This window comes from Martes martes, assembly GCF_963455335.1.
Source record: "Martes martes genome assembly, chromosome: 15".
Taxonomy (NCBI): domain Eukaryota; kingdom Metazoa; phylum Chordata; class Mammalia; order Carnivora; family Mustelidae; genus Martes; species Martes martes.
Genome location: NC_137903.1, coordinates 43,520,778 through 43,543,214, shown reverse-complemented (window position 1 = coordinate 43,543,214; position 22,437 = coordinate 43,520,778). Strand labels below are relative to the sequence as shown.

Sequence of the window (22,437 nt, the reverse complement as noted above, 5' to 3'; positions counted from 1 at the left end):
CCTGATTTCTCGAAGCCCAGAGAACCTAATTGACTTGTTAAAGTCTCTTCTCTCGCCGCTGGAAGGCTGGAAACAGGTGGGGACTGTCCTTGCCATTAGAGGGCCTGCTATTTGATGGCAAGTGGAGGCCCCGCGGCAGGTCCCTGCTCCTTGGGTGAATGCCAGTGCCTGTGGCTGGGTCTGGGTATGATGGAGCCATGCTGTGGCCATCACAGAGTGGCTCTGCCCAATAATTCCCTGGGTCCACCCTGATAGAGATGGGATTCAGCAAGGGCAGGAGGAGGTCCAAGTGGTTGCCGAGCCTCCAACTGCTGATCCCTCGCTCGGAGGCTCATGACAGGCCAGGGCTGGTAGGTGTAATGACCTTGGGATTGGGCCAATCTGTGGAGTGTCCCTTACTCTGTCTCGAGGGACGCTGGCCCACACGTGCACACGCACGTGCGTGTGTGTTGTTGTGTGTGTGTGTGTTGTCGTGTGCATGTCCAGGCATTCCTCTTCTCTCTCTCCCGCAGGGAGCCGGTTCATCCTGTTGGAGGGGAGCCAGCTGGATGCCAGTGACTGGCTGAACCCAGCTCAAGTGGTTCTCTTCTCTCAGCAGAACTCCAGTGGGCCCTGGGCCATGGACCTCTGTGCCCGGCGGCTCCTGGACCCCTGTGAACACCAATGCGACCCCGAAACTGGTAGGCAGGAGCACCGGGCAGCGGGTAACTGTCAGAGTTTGTGCCTCTTGCAATCTCCCCCCTGGAAACCCCGACCATCTTCTCCCGATTCCATTGCCTTCGGGGGCCTAGGCCGTGCAAGCTGCCACTGTACGGGGGCTCCTGAGCCCGTTGGCTTAGAATGTGGCGCCTTCAGGCAGAAAGCCTTGGAAGTACCCTATTTGTAGCCCCCATTCTGCATCCCAGACAGGCCAGTCTAGGACGACCTACACCATCCATTTGGCATCCTGCCAACGGATGTCAGCCTCTGGGGCTAGACCTTTTAATGCATGTTTATTGTAGAAAATTTGGAAAATTTAGGAAAGCTTATAGGAGAAAATGATAATCATCTATAATTCTCTCTCCTGGAGAAATCGCTTTAAAATCATAACGTCCTCCCTTCCGATCTTTAATCTGTGCGTGAGTTTGAGAGACTTACAAGCACACTACGTCCAGTAGCTCTTTCTTGAGTTTTTCACTTCACATTCTATCGTGAAAATTTTCCAGAACCGTTAAATATTCCTCAATAACATAATTTTAATGGCTATTAGGTATTCCATTGTATGGCCATATCATAGCTCATTTAAATAGTTCCCTATTCGTTGACATTTAGGATGCTTTAAATTTTTAATTTTTACAAATACTACCAAAATGAATATCTTTCCACATAAATGCAGGACACATGTGAAGTTAATATCTTCAGAGAAATCCTAGGAGAGAGATTACTGGGGCCAAGGGGAGAGACATTGCTCAGGCTGTCATGTTATGAGATGGGGTTGGGGCTTCCCCGAGAGGGTCCATGTGCGGACAAGGCACATGTGGGGGCATGCCCCAAGCTTGTGAGCTCCACGATCCCGAGGAGTATGGGTCCCTCCTTCCAGGTTGCTGTGCACTTTCCTTGTGGAAGAGGGTTCATCTCCAACAATTTCCATCAAGATCTGGGTCTTTTAGATTCAGTACCACAGATGGATGCTTCCCAGAGCAGCGTGATGCCCTAGAACAAAGGAAGGCGTGTAATGACAGCTGAGACACCCAGGGGAAATGTTGGGAGCTGGGGGCCAGTTCCTCCAGCTCTCGTATCTCATGCACAACCCCTTCTCCTCCACCACACATACACACGCACACACGTATATACGCATACATGCACAAATGCGCATATATACACATGCATATACACGCATACATAGGCACACACATGCACACACAAGCGCACTTGCACACACACAGTACACATGTACATACACACATACACAGTGCACATACCTACCCCTACAGGTACATTTTCTTCAGGTGCTGGGGTGGAGGGATATTAGTAGCATTTGAGTCCAAGGGACAGAACCTTGTTTCTGTTAAGCATTGTGGTGTGTCTTTGGGAGAGTAACGGGCAGCTACAACATCCAAAGTTCACCTTCTTAGGTCTACGGGCTGTTGTCACCTGGGCCCGTCATAGGGATTCCAGACCCCCATATGGAAGAGAAAGTATAGCATTTTAAACATCTGATGTCTAAGACTGTGCTTGCTTACTGCTCTTCCCACGCTGTCAGGCAAACACCAAATCAAACAGATGGCCCGTGCGCCATGCCCAAAAGCCAGTGTGCTCGGGAGAAAGGAAAAAGGGCTCATCTCCAAGGTGGGGCCTCTCTGTGCACCCGAGCTGGTCTCGGGTCCCCCCCGGCTGACTTGGAGTGGGAGATCCTGGGACAGACTCAGTGCTTAAACTCACTTCTGAGACAAGCCTGATCTCCAGAGGGCCTTGGAAGGTTTTCCTGAGGTTTTAAAGATTACATGTGGGGAGAGAAGGGATTGGTGTTTTGAGCATGGAGGGGTCTTGGAAATGATCTCCTTTAGATCAATACATGAATTGTCCCAAGAATATACATAACTCGCCCAAAGCCCCATGGCTTCCCAAGGCATATTAGTCTGGGTTCCATCCATCATGAAGTCTGAACACAGGTGGGATTATCAAGGGTTGCGTGACTTCCCCAGACAAGTCGGATCCAACATATTTGTCCCTGAAGACTATGGAAGCAACCTTCAGTACTGAGCATGCTTCCCGAGCCAGGAGTTGGGGCGGCTGCTTGTCCACAGTGAAGTTCCCGTCACCTGCTTCTTCAGTCTTCCCAGACATCGCGTTTCTAATCCTTGCTGAAAATGGCTCTGGGAAGCCCTCCTCTGCCAGTGGTTTCCCAGTCTTTGTGACAATTAACAAATAGCCAGCTGGAAGGCCAGGGGGGAGACCGCAGATAGGAACCCACACCCCACACTGGAGACTAAGGTGCAACATCTTCCTTTCGGGGAGCAGCTGAGGAAGGCTGCTGCAGAGACATTTATTCCCATTAATGCTGGAAATGGAAGCCCTCCCCCTCCCCACCCTGCTTTCTTCCCGCACATGGGATGATGTGGTCAGCCCACACGCTCATCACTGAGAAACTTTATCGCCTCCCACACTCCATCCCGGAGCCTTCCTCCAAAGAGCTGAGTGTGGGAATTGGCTGCAAGTCAAGCCGACGTTATTTTTGCATCCCTCCAGCTAACTCACTTGGAAATGTCATAGTGTTGGGACATGTGCTTTCCCAGCCATGCCGAGGGGTCTGCCCATATGGAGATGTGGAGCTGTGCAAGGGCACGTGTGTACTTCTTCACACACGCGCTGCACAAACACACAAACACACACGCTCAGTCCCTGCAAAGGAGCATCCTCGGGGGCCTGGAGCTATCCTCAGGCAGCCTTCCAGAGGGTTCCAGAGTGAAGCATGTATTGACTCATCACCTATGCTGTGGTCCAGAAGAGCAGCTGCGGTAGGCAGAATATTGGGTCCCTACAATGGGCTCCTCCTCATCCCCAGAACCTGCGAATGAGTTATGTTACCTGGCAAAGATGAATTGAGGTTGCTAAACCAGTGGCTTTAAAATGGGGAGAGTAGGGGTGACTGGGCGGCTCAATCGGTGAAACATCTGACTCTTGGTTTCGGCTCAGGTCGTGATCTCAGGGTTGTGAGATTGAGCCCTGAGCTGGGCTCCCTGCTCAGTGGGGAGTCTGCTTGAGATTCTCTCCCTCTGCCCCTCGTCCCACTTGCTCTCTCTCTCAAATAAATAAGTGAATCTTTAAAGAAATAAAATGAGGAGAGTATCTTGGATCACCTAGATGGGCCCAGTACAATCACAAGGGTCCTTCAACGTGGAAGAGGGAGGCGGTGGCCAGACCTTACGAGCCGAGACAGGGGAAGGACTCCAGCAGCCCCTGCCGGCTTTGAAGCCGCAGGGGACCCGCCATAAGGAATGGGACAGCTTCCAGAAGGTGGAAAAGGCAAGGAAATGGATCCTCCGCTCAAGGCTCTGAAAAGGAGCGTAGCCCTACAGACTTCCTGTGTTTAGCCCCATGAGACATATGTCAGACTTCTGACCTACAGAACTGTAAGATAATAAATTAGTATTGTTTCAGCCACTGGGTTTGTGATCATTGTCATGGCGCCTGTGGAAACAGGAGGAGGAAAAGGGCAGAGAAAGGACAAGCGTCGTTATGCTCCTCTTTGTAGCTCCCCAGCCCTGTTTCTGGAGACCACAAAGACCCTTCAAAGACGTGTCAGGAGTCTACGGAAGAACTAGAGCTGGAGGAAGCTGGCTGATCTGTTTTCCTTCTACATTCTAGCGACACACGATTTGGGAGGGATGTGATGTAGCTAGGACTGGAAGCCCGGTGCCTGGAAGCTCTTGGCCAACTGCACACTGACATTCTCCTCCCAGCTTTGTGACCTTAGGTGTGTCTCTGGCCCAGAAGGGCTAACAGCCAACTGCTGAGGTTGAATGGCTTCGTGCCATGGTTGGATCCAGCCAGAGGTTGACTTCTCCTGTGCCTTCTAGGGGTTTTTCTTATGCTTGTCTGTTTGCTCACTTGCTTGGCTTTTGATGGAAACATAGACTAACTGGTTTCAGCAGCATTTTTAACCCTCCATTCCCGGGCTTCATTCTGCCTGTTGGGCTGCCGAGGAGGGTTCACACACCTGCTTGATTTCACAGCCCCCCGCCAGCCCCGGCCACAGACCCTCACTGCCCTTTTCAAGATATGTAGCTTTTATGGGTCTGCAAGGAGCACAGGCTCCCAAGCTAAAGCAAATTTCAGTTGCCATCCTCAGAAATCAGTTCTACCCCAGATCTTTCTAGAGGCCAGTCCTTGCCACAGAGAAATACATAAGATTTGGCCAGGGGCGTTGGACCAGTGTTCTAGACTCAAGTCTAGCCCTCTTCCCCTTTCCTCGGTCTGAACCACTGCCTCTCTGCCTCTCTGTCTCTGTCTCTCTCGAGCTCAGTTTGGCAGGGTAGCACAGCTCCCATTTTGTTCCTGCCCCTTGGATTGCCCGCTCTTTCCAGACTCCCTTTTGTGGCTCGTTTAAAGCACCTTGCTTCAGGACGTACGTTGGCATACTTGCCTCTGTCTGCCCTCCCAGAGTCATGCGGGGCTCTTTGACCCTGGGCCTGCCTCTTTCCTGATGCCTCCACAGGGAGGGAGGCCAGGCAGTTAGAGATTCCCCAAGTCCAGATGCCTTCCAGAGATTTCCCTCTTCAGAGGAAACGCAGCCCCCAATTCCATTTTTCCATTTAATAAAAGCCAACTGCCACCTAAAGGATAGGTGTCTCGGGGCTTTTGTCCCTGTCAAGTCCAGCCCAGCCGTGTCTGAGGAGCCCAGCTTCAAGGTCTTTCCTTAATCCTTCGATGAGATTTGCACCCCAGTCCTTCACCTGTGGAATGGGAAACGAGGGGAGGCACAGGCGCCGTACGGGTTACTTCACGGCGTCTGACCTTGGGTGCCAAGCACAAATCAAGGGTAGCCCTTTCCTGGCCCTCCCTGGGTCACCTCGATCGTCCCTTGGTGGGCTTCTACTCTCTGGCAGTGTGCTCGCCCGTGCATGTCTCCTGCAGGGCACACTCCCTCCCGCTTGGGCACCTCTCCGTGGCCGTGACACGTCTCTCCATTGGATTCCTGCGAACACCGCCACCGAGTCGGCACGTCATGTGTTCCCCGCCATCTGTCACAGCAGATGCAGAGACTGTAACACTTCTAGCTTAGGAGGGCATCCAACACCCTTGCGGGGTCTTTAAAATTCACAGCTAACAGTCGGAGCTTGTGTTCGCACGAAACCCCTCTTAAAGTCAAGAGTTAGCATTCGGTTGCCATAGCAACTTTCCTCCTCAAGTCTGAACTCCTTTCCGTGTAGATGGCCAAACTGGTTTTGAGGAGGAAGGCAGAAGGGGGGGAACGTTTGGTGGGTTCCGGAAATGAGGATCATTTGGGAGGCAGATTTTGGCTATCCTCCGCTTCTAGCCTGATATGTTTGAAAATGTCTCCGTTGCTCTGACTTTGGGCTGCACGTGACATTATACGGAGGAAAGCTTTCTCTCTTGTCGGCGGTGTCCCCACATAGTCTGAGTGATGGAACCCATAAGGAGATAATGACTTTGAAGGCAATCTGAGAGAGGTACATGCGTTTTACAAAGGGTACGAATCACCGTCGTTAGGAAAATCAGGCTCTGCGTGAACTCTGAGTTGTTAGTGCATTTATTTTTTACATGTTTTGTGGCAACTAGCTATCAAATGTGGAAGGACTCCCTTTTTTTGTCAGTCCTCATTTCTAGGGCAAGGCCTCCAGCCAAGACCCCTCTGAGAGTCAGAGTGATGGGTCTGACAACCTCTTGAGGTTACTTCCTGCTTTTTAATGTTGCACAAGGACACTCGGGAGATGATCTTCTGAAGGGAGAAGGAGGTCTGGGCCTTCTACCCATTAATTGCCTTTGATCTCTCTGTCTTGAGAGTGGGGGAAGTGGTGTCATTTATAAACATAGGGCAAAATTTTAAGTTAATTAATTTTCCATTACACTGTATGTACAAAAATCGCTACTCGTGCAGAAAAATGAACCTTGTTCCTGCCCCTGTGTAGCTTCTAGTCTTGAACCCCTGTTTTCCTTGAAATTGGTAAAATAGGAGGCCTGACTCCTTGGCGATTGCCTTCTTTATCTTTCCTTCTCCCAGAGAAACAGCCTTCATCTGAAAGCTTTATTATCATCTACCTAGTTTCAAACTTTGTTTTCCTGGTTCCAACCCTAGCTCCCTGATGATTCCTGGATACAGCTCAGCAGCCCTGAAACTGGTGAATTTGAGCCTGTGGCAAATCTAGCTCATGTAAAGCCTGAGTGTCCCACACTGTCTCATAGTGACCTCATGCTCTGTGTAGAGCCCCCACAGACTAAGAAATCGCTACTTTTCACTTCACTCCTCAGCACCTTGAGCTAAGCAGGTGTGGGGGGAGGGATATGAGTGTTATCTGGTAGTGGGCCCCGATGGGGAGTACCTTAGAGGTCCATCTTGAAAGGAATGGCTAAGCTTAGATCCTAACAAAAAACTCATTTCTTTAGAACCTACCCAATCCCTTCCCTCATAACTGTGGGGCCCCTTTGCTTCATTTTTGTTGGTTTTTGTCTTTGAAAAAAGAAAACAGCCCTCAAAGCTATTATTCTAGGTGTATCCTTTTCTAAGTGTCTCTTGCTAGAAAGATGAAGGAACTGTATGCCCCTTGTCTACTTAGGGCAAGCCACTTTTGTGATTTACAGATTATAGGAAATCACACCCTGTTCTTTTACAATGTGCAAATTAACCAGCCAGTGAAGAGTTAACACTAGTGCTGTAGTAGGACTGGTCTCAGCAGTTTAGGGATACATAACATTACATAACAAATTATTTATACAAGGGAGCAGGAGCAATTTTTTTTCAAGATCAGCGCTAAGGCAGGCAATGATTCTTAATCTTTGGGGGGTCTTGAGTTTGCTTGTAAATCAGAAGAATGTCATGGAATCCTGCCGTGGGAAGACGCACATACATGCATATACGGTTTTGCATACAATTCCAGAGGGGTTGTGAACCCCTTGTTGTATTAATGGAGTAACTAGTCGTAATGAAGCAGAACAATATGGATAGAGAATTATGGGTGGTTCTTCTGTTTAACAGCTCCAAAATCATTAGCCATTTCCATTTAAAAACAAAAAACCCGGAGTTCCTACAAAAACCATAATAGGTATGAGTGGCCTCCTCGAACCCTGTGGTGGTTCTGTGGGTGAACAGCATGGCGTGGTGGAAATTAAGGTCCAGAGTCAGAGTCATAGATTCAAGTATTAACTGCACTTTATAAGCTGTCTCTAGATCCCTTCATTTTTCTGAGCCTCAATTTCCCCTATCAGCATAGCATAGCTAATAATACCTACTTTTCAATTTTCTTAGAAATATTTGGTGAAATAAGTCACTTAGGTGCTCTTTAAACACTCCTTGCTCACCTTGCAGGAGACGGAGCACTGGGCAAATAAGGATGAAAAAGCCCTTTTGCTCAAAGCGTTCTTGGTTTTTATTTTTACGGGGCACATTTGTAGGTTCTTTGTAAATGTTGGGTTCCTCTACTAGTGAAACTCAGCCCGTGGTAGCAACAGGAGAGATGGAGGGTGTGTTCATTCATGTGGGCGGCAGAGATGGGGATGTGTGGCGTAATGGGATTTATTGTTTCATCCACACCACTACTAGAGTCGGAGTTTCATGTAATCATTTCATATTCATTTTCTCGAACAGACATGTTAATCAATTGCTTCCTGTTTCTTCTTCCTGCCCTGCTTCTAAGGGGAATGCCTCTGCTACGAAGGTTACATGAAGGATCCTGTACACAAGCACCTTTGCATTCGGAATGAATGGGGCACAAACCAGGGGTAAGTGCAGGGGATGGCAAGTGAGCCAGTTCCCAGATGTCACCCTTCTTCGCGCAGACAAGACGCGGAGCAATTGCACGCAGGGGAACGCAGCTAAAGGGTGGTTATATTCTGAATCGCGAATGGGTAAAAATGTCACCGTGCATTTCCATATTTATACCATCCCAGTGACGTCCGTGTCATCTTTTTCTCCATTTACGAGTTCAGAGATGATGCCTCTGACTCGCAGCCCCACAGCCTCCAGCTGGGATCTGAAAAATCAAGCTGTCCCTGCCTTCTTTCTCATTCCACCGCCAGTCACCAGGCTTCCACAGGCAGAACTTAGCTGAGGATTTTGTTGGAGAGGCAAGAAGCCGCGCAGACTCCCGTGTGGCGCTCGCAGAGCTCGAGGAGCTTTGAGAGACGGACATGAGGAGAAACGTAATTTCCCCACCTCATTTAGCAAGGGTGACGTGCGGGAGTGCTCCACAATGAGTCACGGTACTCCTGCTAGGTCCCCAGTCACCCTTTCTCCCTGAGACCTTTGCTTTCCCCCAAGCACACGTGACTGGGATAAGAGTCCCCTTGTCTTGCCTGGTGCTTTTATTATTTTTTTTTTTACATTAAATATTGTGATAAAATCTACAATCCCACAAAATTGAGCATTTCGGTCATCTGAAGTGTATGATTCAGTGGCACGGAGATCATTCACATTGCCACCAGCCATCAGGACTGCGCGTTGTCCTTGGTGTTCTAGAGGCAACTTCCTACTCTGTTTTGGGGGCCGAGAGCTTGCTTTCTGCATTGGCTCGTTCGTGGAGCAGGGTGGGAAGAGAAAGGGATCAATAAACTCTAATAATAGCAGTCGATGGAACAGGGAACACTAGAAAGAAATCAAGGCACAAGCCACCTGAGAGTGATTGCTTTTGTGCAGGTTAGAAATGTGTTTTCAGCTTGACAAGGTGGAAAAAAAAGGCGCCACCATCATTTCATACATTGCCATGGAGGACTGCTATCCCCGAGGTCGATGATCTGCTCCCTTTGTAGGATTCTGATGAGGCCGAGCCTAGAATAGTGAGTGTAGTTCTGGACTCTCTCAGCAATAAATATGGAGACAAATGGGTGAGAGTTTGGAGAAGAGCAATAAAAATGATTGAAGAGCCCAAGGGAGTGATTTATGATGAAGGATAGAAGGACTCAACTCGGAGAACTGGTCAGCTGATGACTAAGTCAAGGCATGATAGATGCCCATCGATGTTAGAAGAGGGCAAATGTTCTGGAACGGGTTGAGGTTGAGGAATAAGGACGAGAGAGAATGAAGTTAGGGGAAGGAAATCTGAGTCACAGGTCAGAAAACTTGAGGAAGTCAAAATGCCATGAAATTTTTCTGTTGGTGCAAATGAAGGATTGCCCTGTTTCCGTTGAACTTGAGATCACGTCAGAGAGGCACTCCCCCCATTTGGAGGAAGATGTTTGTAGAAGGGTATAAATACACGTGAGGTTGTGTGTTGTTGAAAGATGGGTGGGGAGGGCCGAGGACCTGGCTGATAGATGGCAGGTAGGGTGTGAATACAGAGACCCATTCGCTGTTTAGAGTCACCTTAGTCCCCTCCCTCTCTGGCCCGTGAAACAATTGCGTCGCAGATGGGGAGCCAGGATTTTAGCCCTACTGATGGCCGAGCATCTCGGTTCACCATGATTCTGAGTAAAATGTTGTAAAGGGTGATGGATAACCAACTCCCTATCATTTAGCTTGCAAACCTGCTGATGAAGAAAACAACGACAAAATATAATTTTGCTTTTTGCCCTGAATGATCCAGGCTGGCCCTCTGCATTGATTGGATTTGGTGGCTAATCGCTCAAGCCTCCATGTCCCTCGCCTTGCAGACAGATCATGAGAGGACGGGCCTGGCTTCACTTGGTAATTGCACAAGGGTTCATCGTCCCCTCTGGCTGCGTTGTAGAGGCAGTCTTAGGATGTAGACAAGAACCTCCAGGGACTCCGTGGAGGCTCCATGTTGGTGTCATTTAAAATAAGACAGGCTAAAGCACCGAGTTGCAGACTGACAGGAACATTAGCCCCAGGAAACAGACAAGGAGACCTAATCTGTCATTTCCATCTCTAATTTCCATTATTCTCTGATCATCACTGTCTGCGAGGTCTCGTTTTGGACACTAATAAAATAATGGAGCAACTGTTAGGAGGGAAAAAAGTGACTATCTTGGGGATAATGGAACCAGGAGGGATAAGCAGCATGGGTTTATATGTATATAAAAAAATGCCAGACAAAAGACTGCATTTCCCTCATAAAATGACAAGATAAATGAAAAGTGGAGGATGCCATACATCTTGATTTAAATCGGGGGTCTGATGCCACGTTTCTCTAAATGATTCTTACAAAATTAATCGAAATTGATTTGAACGTGAAGTCTGTCACTTGAATGGAAACCGGCCTGACAGATTGCCAACTAATGATACGTATTGGGGTATTATGGAAAAATCGATGGTGGGCCTGATTTTCCTGAATATTTAATGTTCCAGAAGTCGAAGGGAAGCAGCATGTGTAGGTATTTATATTTTTCACCTAATATCCTTGTATTGCATACATAAAAATAGCTGAACATTCTTTTGAAGTAGAACAAGCAAATCCCAGGCCAGTGATATTGAAAATGAATTCCCCTGTGAAAAATCTAGGTAATGTATGAGGAGAAAAGTAGCAATAAGCTTTCATGACTTTCAGACAAGGAAGGAAATTGATTAAGGACATTAATACAAAAAATTACACCTCCAAGTTTACCCAGCCTCTCCCTGGTGCTCCAGGTTACCGAGACCGTGTGTGCGCATGCGCCTTTGAGCCCCTGTGCGTGCTGCGTATGGGTACGTGGTATGTGCATGCGTACGTGGTGTGTGCGTGTTTGTAAGGGAGCTGTTTTATTCGTGCAGATGCTCTCAGCCCTGCACACCATCGTTTATGCGCTCACTCGTTTATGTTTTCGGCAAATACTCAGTTGATTACCTGTTGTGCCAGGATAAACTAGATTGCTAATTAAAAGATGTGGTCTCTGCTCTGGAAAAACTACCAGTCTAGATAAATAATGGGTACGTAACAGGAAAATGACAATAAATTCTAAAACCTATTAAAGGAAAGAAAGGTCTATGTGATTACAGTTGAAGGGGTACTTAGGTGACGTCTAAGAACCTAGAATGGGATGATGTGGAGAAGTTTCCTAGGCTGACCAAGGAAATTCTAAGCAAAGGGAACGGCATATGTCAAGGCCTGGAGACCTAAGAAGCATGAATTCTCTAGGACTAGCAAATAAATAGCCCAGTGTAGCTTAAGAGTGCAGTTTACAGAGACAGAAGAGATTGATAAAGTAGGTAAAGACTAGCTCTGGAGGAGCTCTTGCTTTCTAAGGCTTTGGATGCTGAAATTCCATGAAGGTGCCCCTAAAATTGTTAGCAGAGGGGAGAAGTTCCAAGCTATCTGAGTATTTGGTGGAATCGTCCCTCACTATATGTTCTCATTCTGAGTCCTTCAAAATAAAGTAGGGCACCTGGGTGGCTTAGTCAGTTAAGCATCTCCATCAGCTAAGGTCATGATACCCGGGTCCTGGGAATGAGTCCTGCATTTGGCTCCCTGCTCAGTGGGGAGTCTGCTTCTCTCTCTACTCCTCCGCCCTGCTTGTGATCTCTCTCCCTCTCAAATAAATAAATAAGTAAAATCTTTTTTAAAAAATTTACATAAAGTAACTCTAAAAAGAAAACAAAAAGCAAAACAAACCCACTCAAAACCTCTTGAGACTATCTAAATTTGTATTTATCTGGATTCTGCAAGTAAAACCTAGCCTAACATTATTCTGTAGATACAAGTTTTTAAGAAAAAACAACAAAGAATGACAGAATCAAGCACCATGTGTGTGAGGCATGTGAGTAATGGGGGTTGCAACCATTTCTTGGTGACTCTGGTTCTTCCAAAAATGCCCATGTTGAGAAATGTGTGAGTGGATCTGGGAGGTGAAGCTAGTCACTGTTGTGAATCCAGGTGACTGGGTCAGGTCACCAGTTGTAAAATTACTGAATTCATTACATAAGAAGCTCCTATTCACTAAAAGTAAAAAAAAAAAAAAAAAAAGCTTCAAAAATATTTAAGCAAAGTCACAGATGACAGATTTCTAATGAGTTATTAAAAGAACATGGGATATTTGAGATTATATTTTTGGTCTTCACGGTTGGCAACAAAATCAATCATTTCCTGCCACAGCATCCCTGGTGACAGAGTTGTCCCAGAGGACTTTGGATATAAAAGGGTCCTACCTCCAGCATGGGGCTTTCCCAGGTCTTCTATCTAACCTGCCATGAATTCACTAGAAATTGCTCAGCCTCCTATCCTTGTGGCTTTATAGATACAGAGAGGGACTGTTAGAGTATATATCTAGTATCTGCTCGACAACAAGTACAAATTGAGAATTCTAACAAGAAATGAAACCAATAAATGAGGGTGGAGGAGGCAAGAGAGATTGATTTACAGGAACATATTACAGAAGAAAAAAAATTTATTTAGCTCCATTGGAGATTATTAAGAAATGCTATCAGAAGTTTTTTGTTGTTGTTAAATTAAAAGTGTGCCCCAAGGGCTTCTAGCTACATTTTTCAGAACACCCCATTACATAAAATTCATGCATTTGGATATTCTTTCTAAACAATAGTCTGATTTCTTATTCTGACATCTCAGGTACAGAGGGCAACACCAAGGAGATTTCCCATTAAAGGACCCTCACATATCACTAGATTTCCATGCTGAAGGATGGTGATCAAGTGATAATTCATGAGACGGGAAGAGCTGGCAGTGGGAAATGAACAGGTGTTCTCTGTGGTTTTAGAAGCTGTTGTCAGGAATCAGAACCTTCTCTCACTGCCTACTCAGGAGCCAACACGTTTACCATCATATCCTCAGATAAGGACACATGTGCGCATGTGCGCATATGCGCATGCGTACTTTTTCGGGTCTCGCAGCCCACGCCGCTTTCATCTGTCCCTTCCATTGTGCCAGGTGCTTCCTGTTCTCTTCTTCTATTTCTACCTCTTCTCCCTGCTGCCCCCTCCCAGGAGGGACTGCCTGGGGATTCTAAATCCATATAAGGAGCAAATGTCTCACCCCATAGAATCCAGTTTCCTTTTCAAGCCAAGAATGAGGACGGTGCCTATCAAGGTTGTCCTCAACCTCTCTGTTGTGCTCAAAATACGTCCTTGATGGCAGTAATTATATTTGGGCCTGCCTGAATGATGCCGTTCGGAACATTTCCCTGGAGACAGCCCTCAGTACAATGACCAGAGACCAGTGGAGAGGATGCACCTGCCTCAGGGTTCTAGGTATTGAGCAGAAACCAGACTCCCCCGGTGACTCAAAATGAACCACAAACCTGTCCTCACCTCCTGCCCTTCTACAACTGAGCAAAGCCCTCCTTTCAGCTCTCTGAAAATCACAGGGCAAATGTCCAGCCACTGGAGGGCCGTAACTGCAACGCTGGGATGCGTCTCTGATCCCAAGTACGGGTCTTGGGCAGTGTTTGACCTCCTTTGACCTGCCCAAAATCTCTTTAGAAGTGACTCAGCTGGAGTCAGACAGTCCTGGGTGACATATGACAGTTCCCGACTTCTCTCTGTCCATTTCTAGATCGTCTGGCTTTTACTTTCCCACCCACGTGTCATTGATTTGTGTCACCAATGCCCCAGTTGCTTTCCCCCAACCCTCAGACGAGATTTGCAGGCCAGCCTGGCACTGCTCTTTTTATCTCTGGGTGCCCTACACCCTGCCCTCCAGCCCCGTCGGCATTGTCCATGCCAGCACCCGTCATTGCCATGCCAAGCACAAATGGGATTATCTTCCCATTAGTTCTATTTGTTCTCCTTTTTTCTGTTTCTGTGTGTATGTGTGTGTCACTCTTTGTAATTACTTTAAAGTTATTCACATATTCCTAACAAGGGTTCCTAGTGTATTTATTTGGCCCCTTATTTCTCATTCTTCTTTTCTTCCCTCTTTGTTCTTTGCTTCCATTTCCACCTCTTCCCCCAGGAGTCAGGGGCAACGTGTCTGTCCTTTCTCCCACCCATTCCAATGTGAGACAGATCTTCATCTTCACTCTTGGAATTAAGTTGAAAGTTCCTAGTTCCCTCTCTCTTTAGAAGCCCCGCTGTACCCTGATTCCAGCTGAACTATCGTCCTGTGGAAGGAGGGCTGACCCCTCCCTGGAAAAGCAGGCAGGAACAGAGCAGTTGCACATGAAGCCCCACCTACCAGGACCTTTAAGACAGACGTAAGAGGATCAGGTCTCCCACTTGGCTTGGGAGACTCTGCACCTCGTCCTCAGGGATTTTCTCAAGAGCAAACATGTTGACTTCACCCATTTTCACAAAAGGTGTGTGATCAGTCAGCTAAGTACAGTGATGGACCTTATAGATTACAGATAGACATCTGGCTAGTAGAAAACTGAGGGCTGAAACCTAGCCCGTGCTCTCCAAGGCAAACAAACCCTGAGACAAAGCCTATGTTTGTCCAGATGGGCACCTTTTTCTAATTTGCACGGAGCACTTAATGAGCTGTGCTGACCATGACTGTGGTCATTTTAGGTGATGCCCTTTGCTCCCCTCTTAGAGGCAACTATAACCTCCTTGGTTACTCAAGGTGATACAAGAGCAAAATATGCCATTAGTAATTGACTCCCTTATGCCTGTGTATGAAGCAAATACTTAAGAATCATCTGGGGAGCTTACTTAAAATATGGATTTCTGATTTCTACCTCCAGAAATTTTAATTTCATAGGTCTGGGAGAGGCTCCAAAATCTGTACCTACAAAACGTTCCCCCAAATGATTCTGAAGCATAGCCAGACTTAAGAAACCTCCCAGAGCTGGACCCTGGAGTCTCTAGACCCCTCGGGAGGGCACCCTCTTACCACTGCACCATCCCCTGCAATGAAAATAAGAATGGGTTTGTAGGCTGTGGCCGAGGACATCCTAAAGGATCCTTGCGTTTTATTGATTGGGAAATTGAGGACCAGAGAGGTGAAGAAACTTGCTTAAGGTCACAGAGCTGGTGGCCAAGCTTGACAGTGCTAGGTGGGTACTAGAGCTAAGTCAGTCAGGTAAACAGATTTCAAAGAGAGTGCGGTGTGAAAAGCATGTAACACTCAAAGCCAGTTACCAGCGGTAGATGAGAGCTGGACATTCTGAGGTCCCCAACTGTTTCTCGGTGTCCTCCTCCCCCACTCCCTCCCCCCCGACCCCGGGATGGAGGGGCCTCCTCATCCCATTTTTCCCTGAGTGACAGGTGTCTGCCGTCCCCTCTACTGTACTGCGTACCCCCTGGAGGAGGGTGAAGCTACCACTGTGTTCTCGCTGACTAGTCCAGTCACGGCACCAAGAGACTTATTTTAAACAGTGCCGGAGGCGGGAACACTCATATTTCCTCCAACATGACCACCAGGGTGAAAAAAAAATCAACCTCAATTTACCCTCCCATCTGCTCAAGAATGGAAGATAAATTGTTTCAATTTTATAGAAATGAATGTTTTATGTCTTGCCCATGCTTTCCAGATAGTGTCCTGAATTTATATATTCTACTGAATGCATGGATATTTTCCACTAGGAATGCTCGCTGGACCTTCCGCTTCCTTGGGTATTGGTCTGAGAATACTGGGTTTGAGAGTGCTGTCATTTCCCCCAGCCTTGGAGATCTTGGCTATTTATCTTTTTTTTTCTTGAAAATAAATAGAAAAAAAAAATCTACTCATTATCCCATGCTCAGAGAAAACTACCATTATCATTTTGGCACAAGTCCTCCCAATTTCTTTTGCTATGCATAGAAAATTTTGCTTCCCCTTGTTCCCCTCAATTCTGTATATATTTTTGTTCTCTTTCATAATTTAACAATAAACATGTATTACATTTATAATCACAAAATTTGGAGGCAAAAGATAAGGAAGGAAGCTTTAAAAGTGTCCTTGTGGTACATTCTTTTTCTTAAAACTTTTGCCATGGGGAAGTTATTCTTCATGTCTCACTAAACCCTCAATTTTAACCTGATTTTGGGGGTGAGAAGAAAGTGGTTCAGGGTCTAGCATTCAGGTCAGACTCTAATAAAACATCTCTATAAGTCTGGGTAGCAAAGGGCTGAGTGCACTGCAAACAGCAAACCTCACATTTAGTACAGTATTTAATGCCGTGCAACCTCAATGTCACTGAAGACTTTAGTGGTCCCTCATATAACGCTGATTAATAGCTATCATTTATTAAGTATATAATGCAGGACTCAGTCTTTTTTTTTTAAATATCACTAATCTTGATGAAAATTCTATGAACTGGTTAAGAGGTGAGTAGTTAATAGTGTTTATTCTACATATGATTTCTGTGAAAACAATTTTAGTAAAAATAATCTTAAGGCGTAGCCTTCCTAGATTGAGTATTTGGGATTCTTGTTCAGACATGCATGCTGTAATTATCTTTTTGAAATTTTAACTTCATATAATTTTGGAAATTGGAGAGCAGACGTTTTGTCACTACACTGTTTTTTTTTTTTTACTTTATTTTTTTCCTTTTAATAAAAGGATTGCAGATAATTGGTAGAAAATCTAGGGAAAAACACACACAAGCAGTAAAAAGAAGAAAATCTAAGCCACCTGAAGTACCATTCCCTGGAGGGAACTCATTCTGACCTTTTGTTTGTTTAAGTATAATCCCTTTTTAACAAAAATCTCTTCATAGTGTTATAACTCTTGTTCTGCTTTATACATAGACACACGTGTACACACACACATACATATGTATGTATAATGAGAACAAACAGACACATGCGCACACACATGCCCACATATACATATACATATGTATGTATAATGAGAACGATGCCTATTTTTATTCGAGGCTCAGTTGTATGGTGACCAGAGTCAAGGAGTCATGAACAGAACCTGCTCTTGGTGTCTCATGCCAACATCTAGGCTGTTATTAAATTATGATGTAGCTCAGCATTGGGATAGTTTTTTTTTTTTTCTCCTTATAGTCTTCTTTCCACCAGGCTTATTAACATTCCCCAAGGTTTTCCACACCAAGAGTAGCATCATTTGCCTGAGGAGATAAAGCCCGAACCAGGCTTTCTAGTCAAAGTTGGCGTTTGGACCTAAGACCCTTGAATGTAGAAAAGTCCCAGTTTTCAGTTGTGCAGGACCTTGGACAGCTGCTCAAAACTGGGGTGCCAGGCAAGCCCTGGAGGTGGAGGATCCCATGGGGCTGTCCAGACCACAGTTCTCAGCATGGACTTCTTCCCATCCTGACGCACAGCAGGGACTCCCTTGTTTATAGCTACAGGAAAAAGGTAGTTAAATTTTTTTTTCAGTGTTTCAAAATTCATTGTTTATGTACCATACCTGGTGTCCCATGTAATACGTGTCCTCCTTAATACCCACCACTAGGCTCACCCATCCCCCCACCCCTTCCCCTCTAAAACCCGTTTGTTTCTCAGAGTCCACAGTCTCTCATGCTTCATCTCCCCCTCCAATTTCCCCCAACTCACTTATCCTTTCCTTCTCCTAATGTCCTCCATGTTATTCCTTATGCTCCACAAGTAAGTGAAACCATATGATAATTGACTCTCTCTGCTTGACTTATTTGACTCAGCATAATCTCTTCCAGTCCCATCCATGTTGTTACAAAAGTTGGGTATTCATCCTTTCTGATGGAGGCATAATACTCCATTGTATGTATGGACCACATCTTCTTTACCTATTCATCTGTTGAAGGGCATCTTGGCTCTTTTCACAGTTGGTGATTTTGGACATTGCTGCTATGAACATTGGGGTCCAGATGGCCCTTCTTTTCACTACATCTGTATCTTTGGGGTAAATACCCGGTAGTGCAATTGCTGGGTCATAGGGTAGCTCTATTTTTAACTAATTGAGGACTCTCCACACTGTTTTCCAAAGCGGCTGCACCGACTTGCATCCCCGCCAACAGTGTAAGAGGGTTCCCCTTTCTGCATAGCCTCTCCAACATTTGTTGTTCCCTGTCTTGTTAATCTTTGCCATTCTAACTGGTGTAATGTGGTTACAATGTGGTTTTGATTTGAATTTCCCTGATGGCTAATGATGATGAATATTTTTTCATGAGTCTGCTAGCTATTTGCATGTCTTCTTTGGAGAAGAGCCTGTTCATGTCATCTGCCCATTTTTTGACATGATTATCTGTTTTTTTGGGTGTTGAGTTTGAGGAGTTCTTTATAGATCTTGGATATCTGCCCTTTGTAGTGTCATTTGCGAATATCTTCTCCTCATGGAAGGGTGACTTTAAATGGAGTGAGAGCTCACCATTGTGGGAGAGTAAAAATGGGAACACAGTCTACGTTGAAAGCCTACCTGGAGTGGAATTAACATCAGTGTGGTGAGCCACAGTACTTTGCAAGCCTGGTATTATAGCGCTCCCCACACTGTGCCCTTCAAGTGCTGTAGTAATAGTACTGATATTAATATTAGTAATAATAATAACTGACAAATAGCCTTTGTGATGCACCAGCCCCTCTCCTCAGTATTTTTCACGTACCAATGCATGTAATTCTCATTTCAATGTTATGAAGTAGAAACTACTAATGGCCCCATTTCACAGGTGAATCTCTTGACTATTGCAGCAATATTGCAGAGTGTCAGAGGCAAGAAAAGAGACTCTTGGGGTCCCTAAAGAGAACTTTCCTGTGTCCAGTCCCTCAAGGGCTAGAGAGTCTCTAAATGAAATGGAAGCTGGAGAGAAGCTGTAGTTCAGCCTCGAGGCTCTGGGGCCAGGGGATCCATGAGTTGACGCCTGAATTAAAACAATGACAAGTATGTAGTCTGTAGTTAAGCATCTCTTTCAGACTGATGTAGAGGCCTAGGGAAAGCGACAAGCCACCAGAGGGACCTCGCTGGGGACCTAAGCATGGTAAATGCCATTGGCCGCTGCCCAACCCAGGTTGGAAAAAAGCACTCAGACATATCCTAGGGGCCCCTGGCTGGTAACTGTCCATCAGAGGCAGATGTCTGCTACTGCCTAGTTCTGTGCTGTGGCCGGTGTGGAACCATGGCCATGTGTTCAAGTCAAGATGGCCCATTACTGGGATGCCTGGGTGGCTCAGTGGGTTAAGCCTCTGCCTTCGGCTCAGGTCATAATCCCAGAGATTATGTCCTGCACCGGGCTCTCTGCTCGGCAGGGAGCCTGCTTCCCCCTCTCTCTCTCTCTGCCTGCCTCTCTGCCTACTTGTGATCTTTCTATGTTGAATAAACAAATCTTAAAAAAAAAAAAAAGGCCCATTACTATAGCAGAGGGCGTGGCACAGCCTACGTCATGGACCATACACCTGGATTGCATTTACCCATCTACCAGCACAATCATGGGAGAATAAAACCCCTAGTCAGGTCCTTGTTGTTAGCAAAGATTTCAGAACTTTTTCCCAATGGGTCAGGAGTGGCATCTTCATGTTTGAGAGACGAGGCCATCCATCTTCCCCAAGCTACTTGGCCTAGGATAAAGGTCGTCTGGAACATGTCCAGAGGTTTTTCTTTCCAGAGATCAGCTTGGGTATCATTAACTGGACTTCACTTAATTATAGCCTTGGTCAAACTCTTTCTTCCGAACTGGGAGGCTGTGGATTCCTTACTTCCAAGAGGATTAATGTTCATCTGTTCACATTTTTATCTGTATGGGGGCAGCAGAGCACAGTGGGAAGAGTGTATTGTTGGCCTGAGATTTGGGCTCAAATCTTATTTCTTCTATTTAAAAGCACTGTATTTTGGGCTGACTTCATAACTTTTTTGAGTCTTAACTTCATCATCAGTAAAAATAAGAAGAATAGTATCTACTTCAGGGACGCCTTGTTGGCTCAGTCTGTTGAGCCACTGTTTTCAGCTCAGGTCATGATCTTAGGATCCTGGGATCGAGTCCCGCATCAGGCTCCTTGCTCGGTGGGAAACCTGCTCCTCTCTCTGCCTCTGCCTGTTGCTCTGCCTGCTTGTGCACGCTTTCGCTCTCTGACAAATAAATAAATAAAATCTTTAAAAAAGAAATAGTATCTACTTCATAGAGTTGACAAAAGGGTTATGAAGAAAACATAAATAAAATAGGTTGTACTCAATAATGTTAAAGAAAGTACATGAGCTCTCAGCAAGTGATGGCATTGAGTTTTGCACTGGACATAGCCTCACGTATGTTCTTTGAACTGCCGCCAAATGATGTGATCTTAATATCAGCTTGGCAAGTTGGGTTTAGAGTAACGGGGTGCCTGGGTGGCTCAGTCGTTGAATGCCTGCCTTCACCTCAGGTCATGATTCCAGAATCCCGGGATTGAGTCCTGCATCGGGCTCCCTGCTCAGCAGGAAGTCTGCTTCTCCCTCTCCCTCTGCCTGCAGCTCCCCCTGCTTGTGCTCTCTTTTTCTCTGTGTGTCAAATAAATAAGCAAAATCTTGAAAGAAAGAAAGAGAGAATAACCTACTGTTAGAATGGAAATCTCACCAGGGCACAAACAATGCCTTGTATTTCATGACACCGTCATATCCTAATACACTGTATCTGTTACGTCATTTAAATAATAACGAGTAATGTTCACTGAGTGCTTTCTATGTGAAGGCGTTACTTGTAAATGCTGTGTGAGTGTTCATATCATTCCCTCTTCACATCATGCAGATGTGGAACCTACGGCACAAAGGGTCCAATAAGGTGCCTAAGAGCACACGGTAGGAATGAATGGCAGGAGATGGAATGACCCCAACAGTCTGAGCCTGTGTCCTGGCTCTCAGTAAGATGGATGAGGACCAGTGTGGCCACCATGCGGCCTCTCGGGATAAGGCCTCCCAGCCCTCAATGCCCCTGCATTTGTTTCCAGCCTGGTTGCACTGCTTGCCTCCTGACCGTCCTTAACTTTTTACTTGACACCCTCCCCACTTTTACTCAGGACCCTTCTTCCTCTCCAGTTACTCCCTCCATTACCCTTCCAGTAAGTTCTATCCACTCTCCAAGGCCCTTCCCAAACCCTGCTCCTCCATAAAGTCTTCCCTCATTCCCCAGTTGGAGGCCATCTTCTCCTTCTTTGAGCTGCCTCAGACCTCGTGGCATTTGCCACAATGTGCCTTGTTATTTCTATCCTTAGGTTGGTCTTGACCCCTTGTAGACCGACCATAAGACCTTTGGAGCAAAGGCTAAATTTTGAGCCTCATTCTCAAGTACACAGTTTCTTGTATGTGGTAGGTGCTCAATAAAAATGGAGTAGCTACTGGTGAGACTTCAAGCATTATGAGAAATGGAATAACAGGGAAGATATTTATGTTGGGGGCAGGAAGGTAGGAGGGTCCTGAGACCACTCACAGCACATCACTTCCACTAAGGACTTCCTCTTTGCCAAATGCCCTCTTCAATCTTCACAACAGTCCTATAAGGCCAGTCTGTTAGGACGTTAAATACATGAAGAACTGAGTCCATAGAACGTATTGGTTAGGACTGTACAACAGAACCTCTGAGTCCTTACCCACTTCCCTTGGGCAAATTTTATATGCCGTCTGCGCTGTAACTTCCCTTCCTGTGAAACAAGGATGATGGTAATAGTACCCACCTCATAAGGTGCTGAGAGGTCAACGAGAATCCTGAAAAGCAGCATTATCTAACACATAGGAATCAGCATCAGCATCAGGCATCAAGATATCTGCCAGGGGGATGGTTTTCAGGAGGGAAGTCTTGCTTCTATTATTTAAAATCTCTTCGTTTTGACCACTGACCAGTAGTTCCTGCCCGCGCTGAGGTTTGTTGGTTAGTTGGTTGGCTGGTTGGTTTGGTTTGAACTTTTTTCCCCTCTTTATCAGCCTCAAAGCAGTCATCCTGAAGGCACGCCCTTGAAAAGCTTTGTCTCTCCCTTCCCCAAACCGTGTTTTCCAGCAGGCGGAGGAGGGTGCTGTTGGACATAGAGGCCTACACTCAAGCCTCTTCCTAATTACACTGCAGTCAGATTTTCCACGC

At 46.2% G+C, this 22,437-nt stretch overlaps 1 protein-coding gene across 2 annotated transcripts in view; it reads left to right on the top strand.

The window, feature by feature from the left end:
- Positions 1-22,437, top strand: part of ASTN1 (astrotactin 1) — a gene marked incomplete at both ends in the record, with an annotated part of 313,794 nt that overhangs the window by 151,802 nt on the left and 139,555 nt on the right. Inside the window, 2 exons of one of the 2 annotated variants that reach the window (XM_080825173.1) lie at positions 513-680; positions 8,355-8,439. In XM_080825173.1, the coding sequence (XP_080681299.1) occupies positions 513-680; positions 8,355-8,439 (253 nt within the window). Of the gene's footprint in view, positions 1-512; positions 705-8,354; positions 8,440-22,437 lie in introns of both variants that reach the window. The other variant, XM_080825172.1, reaches the window with a different exon arrangement.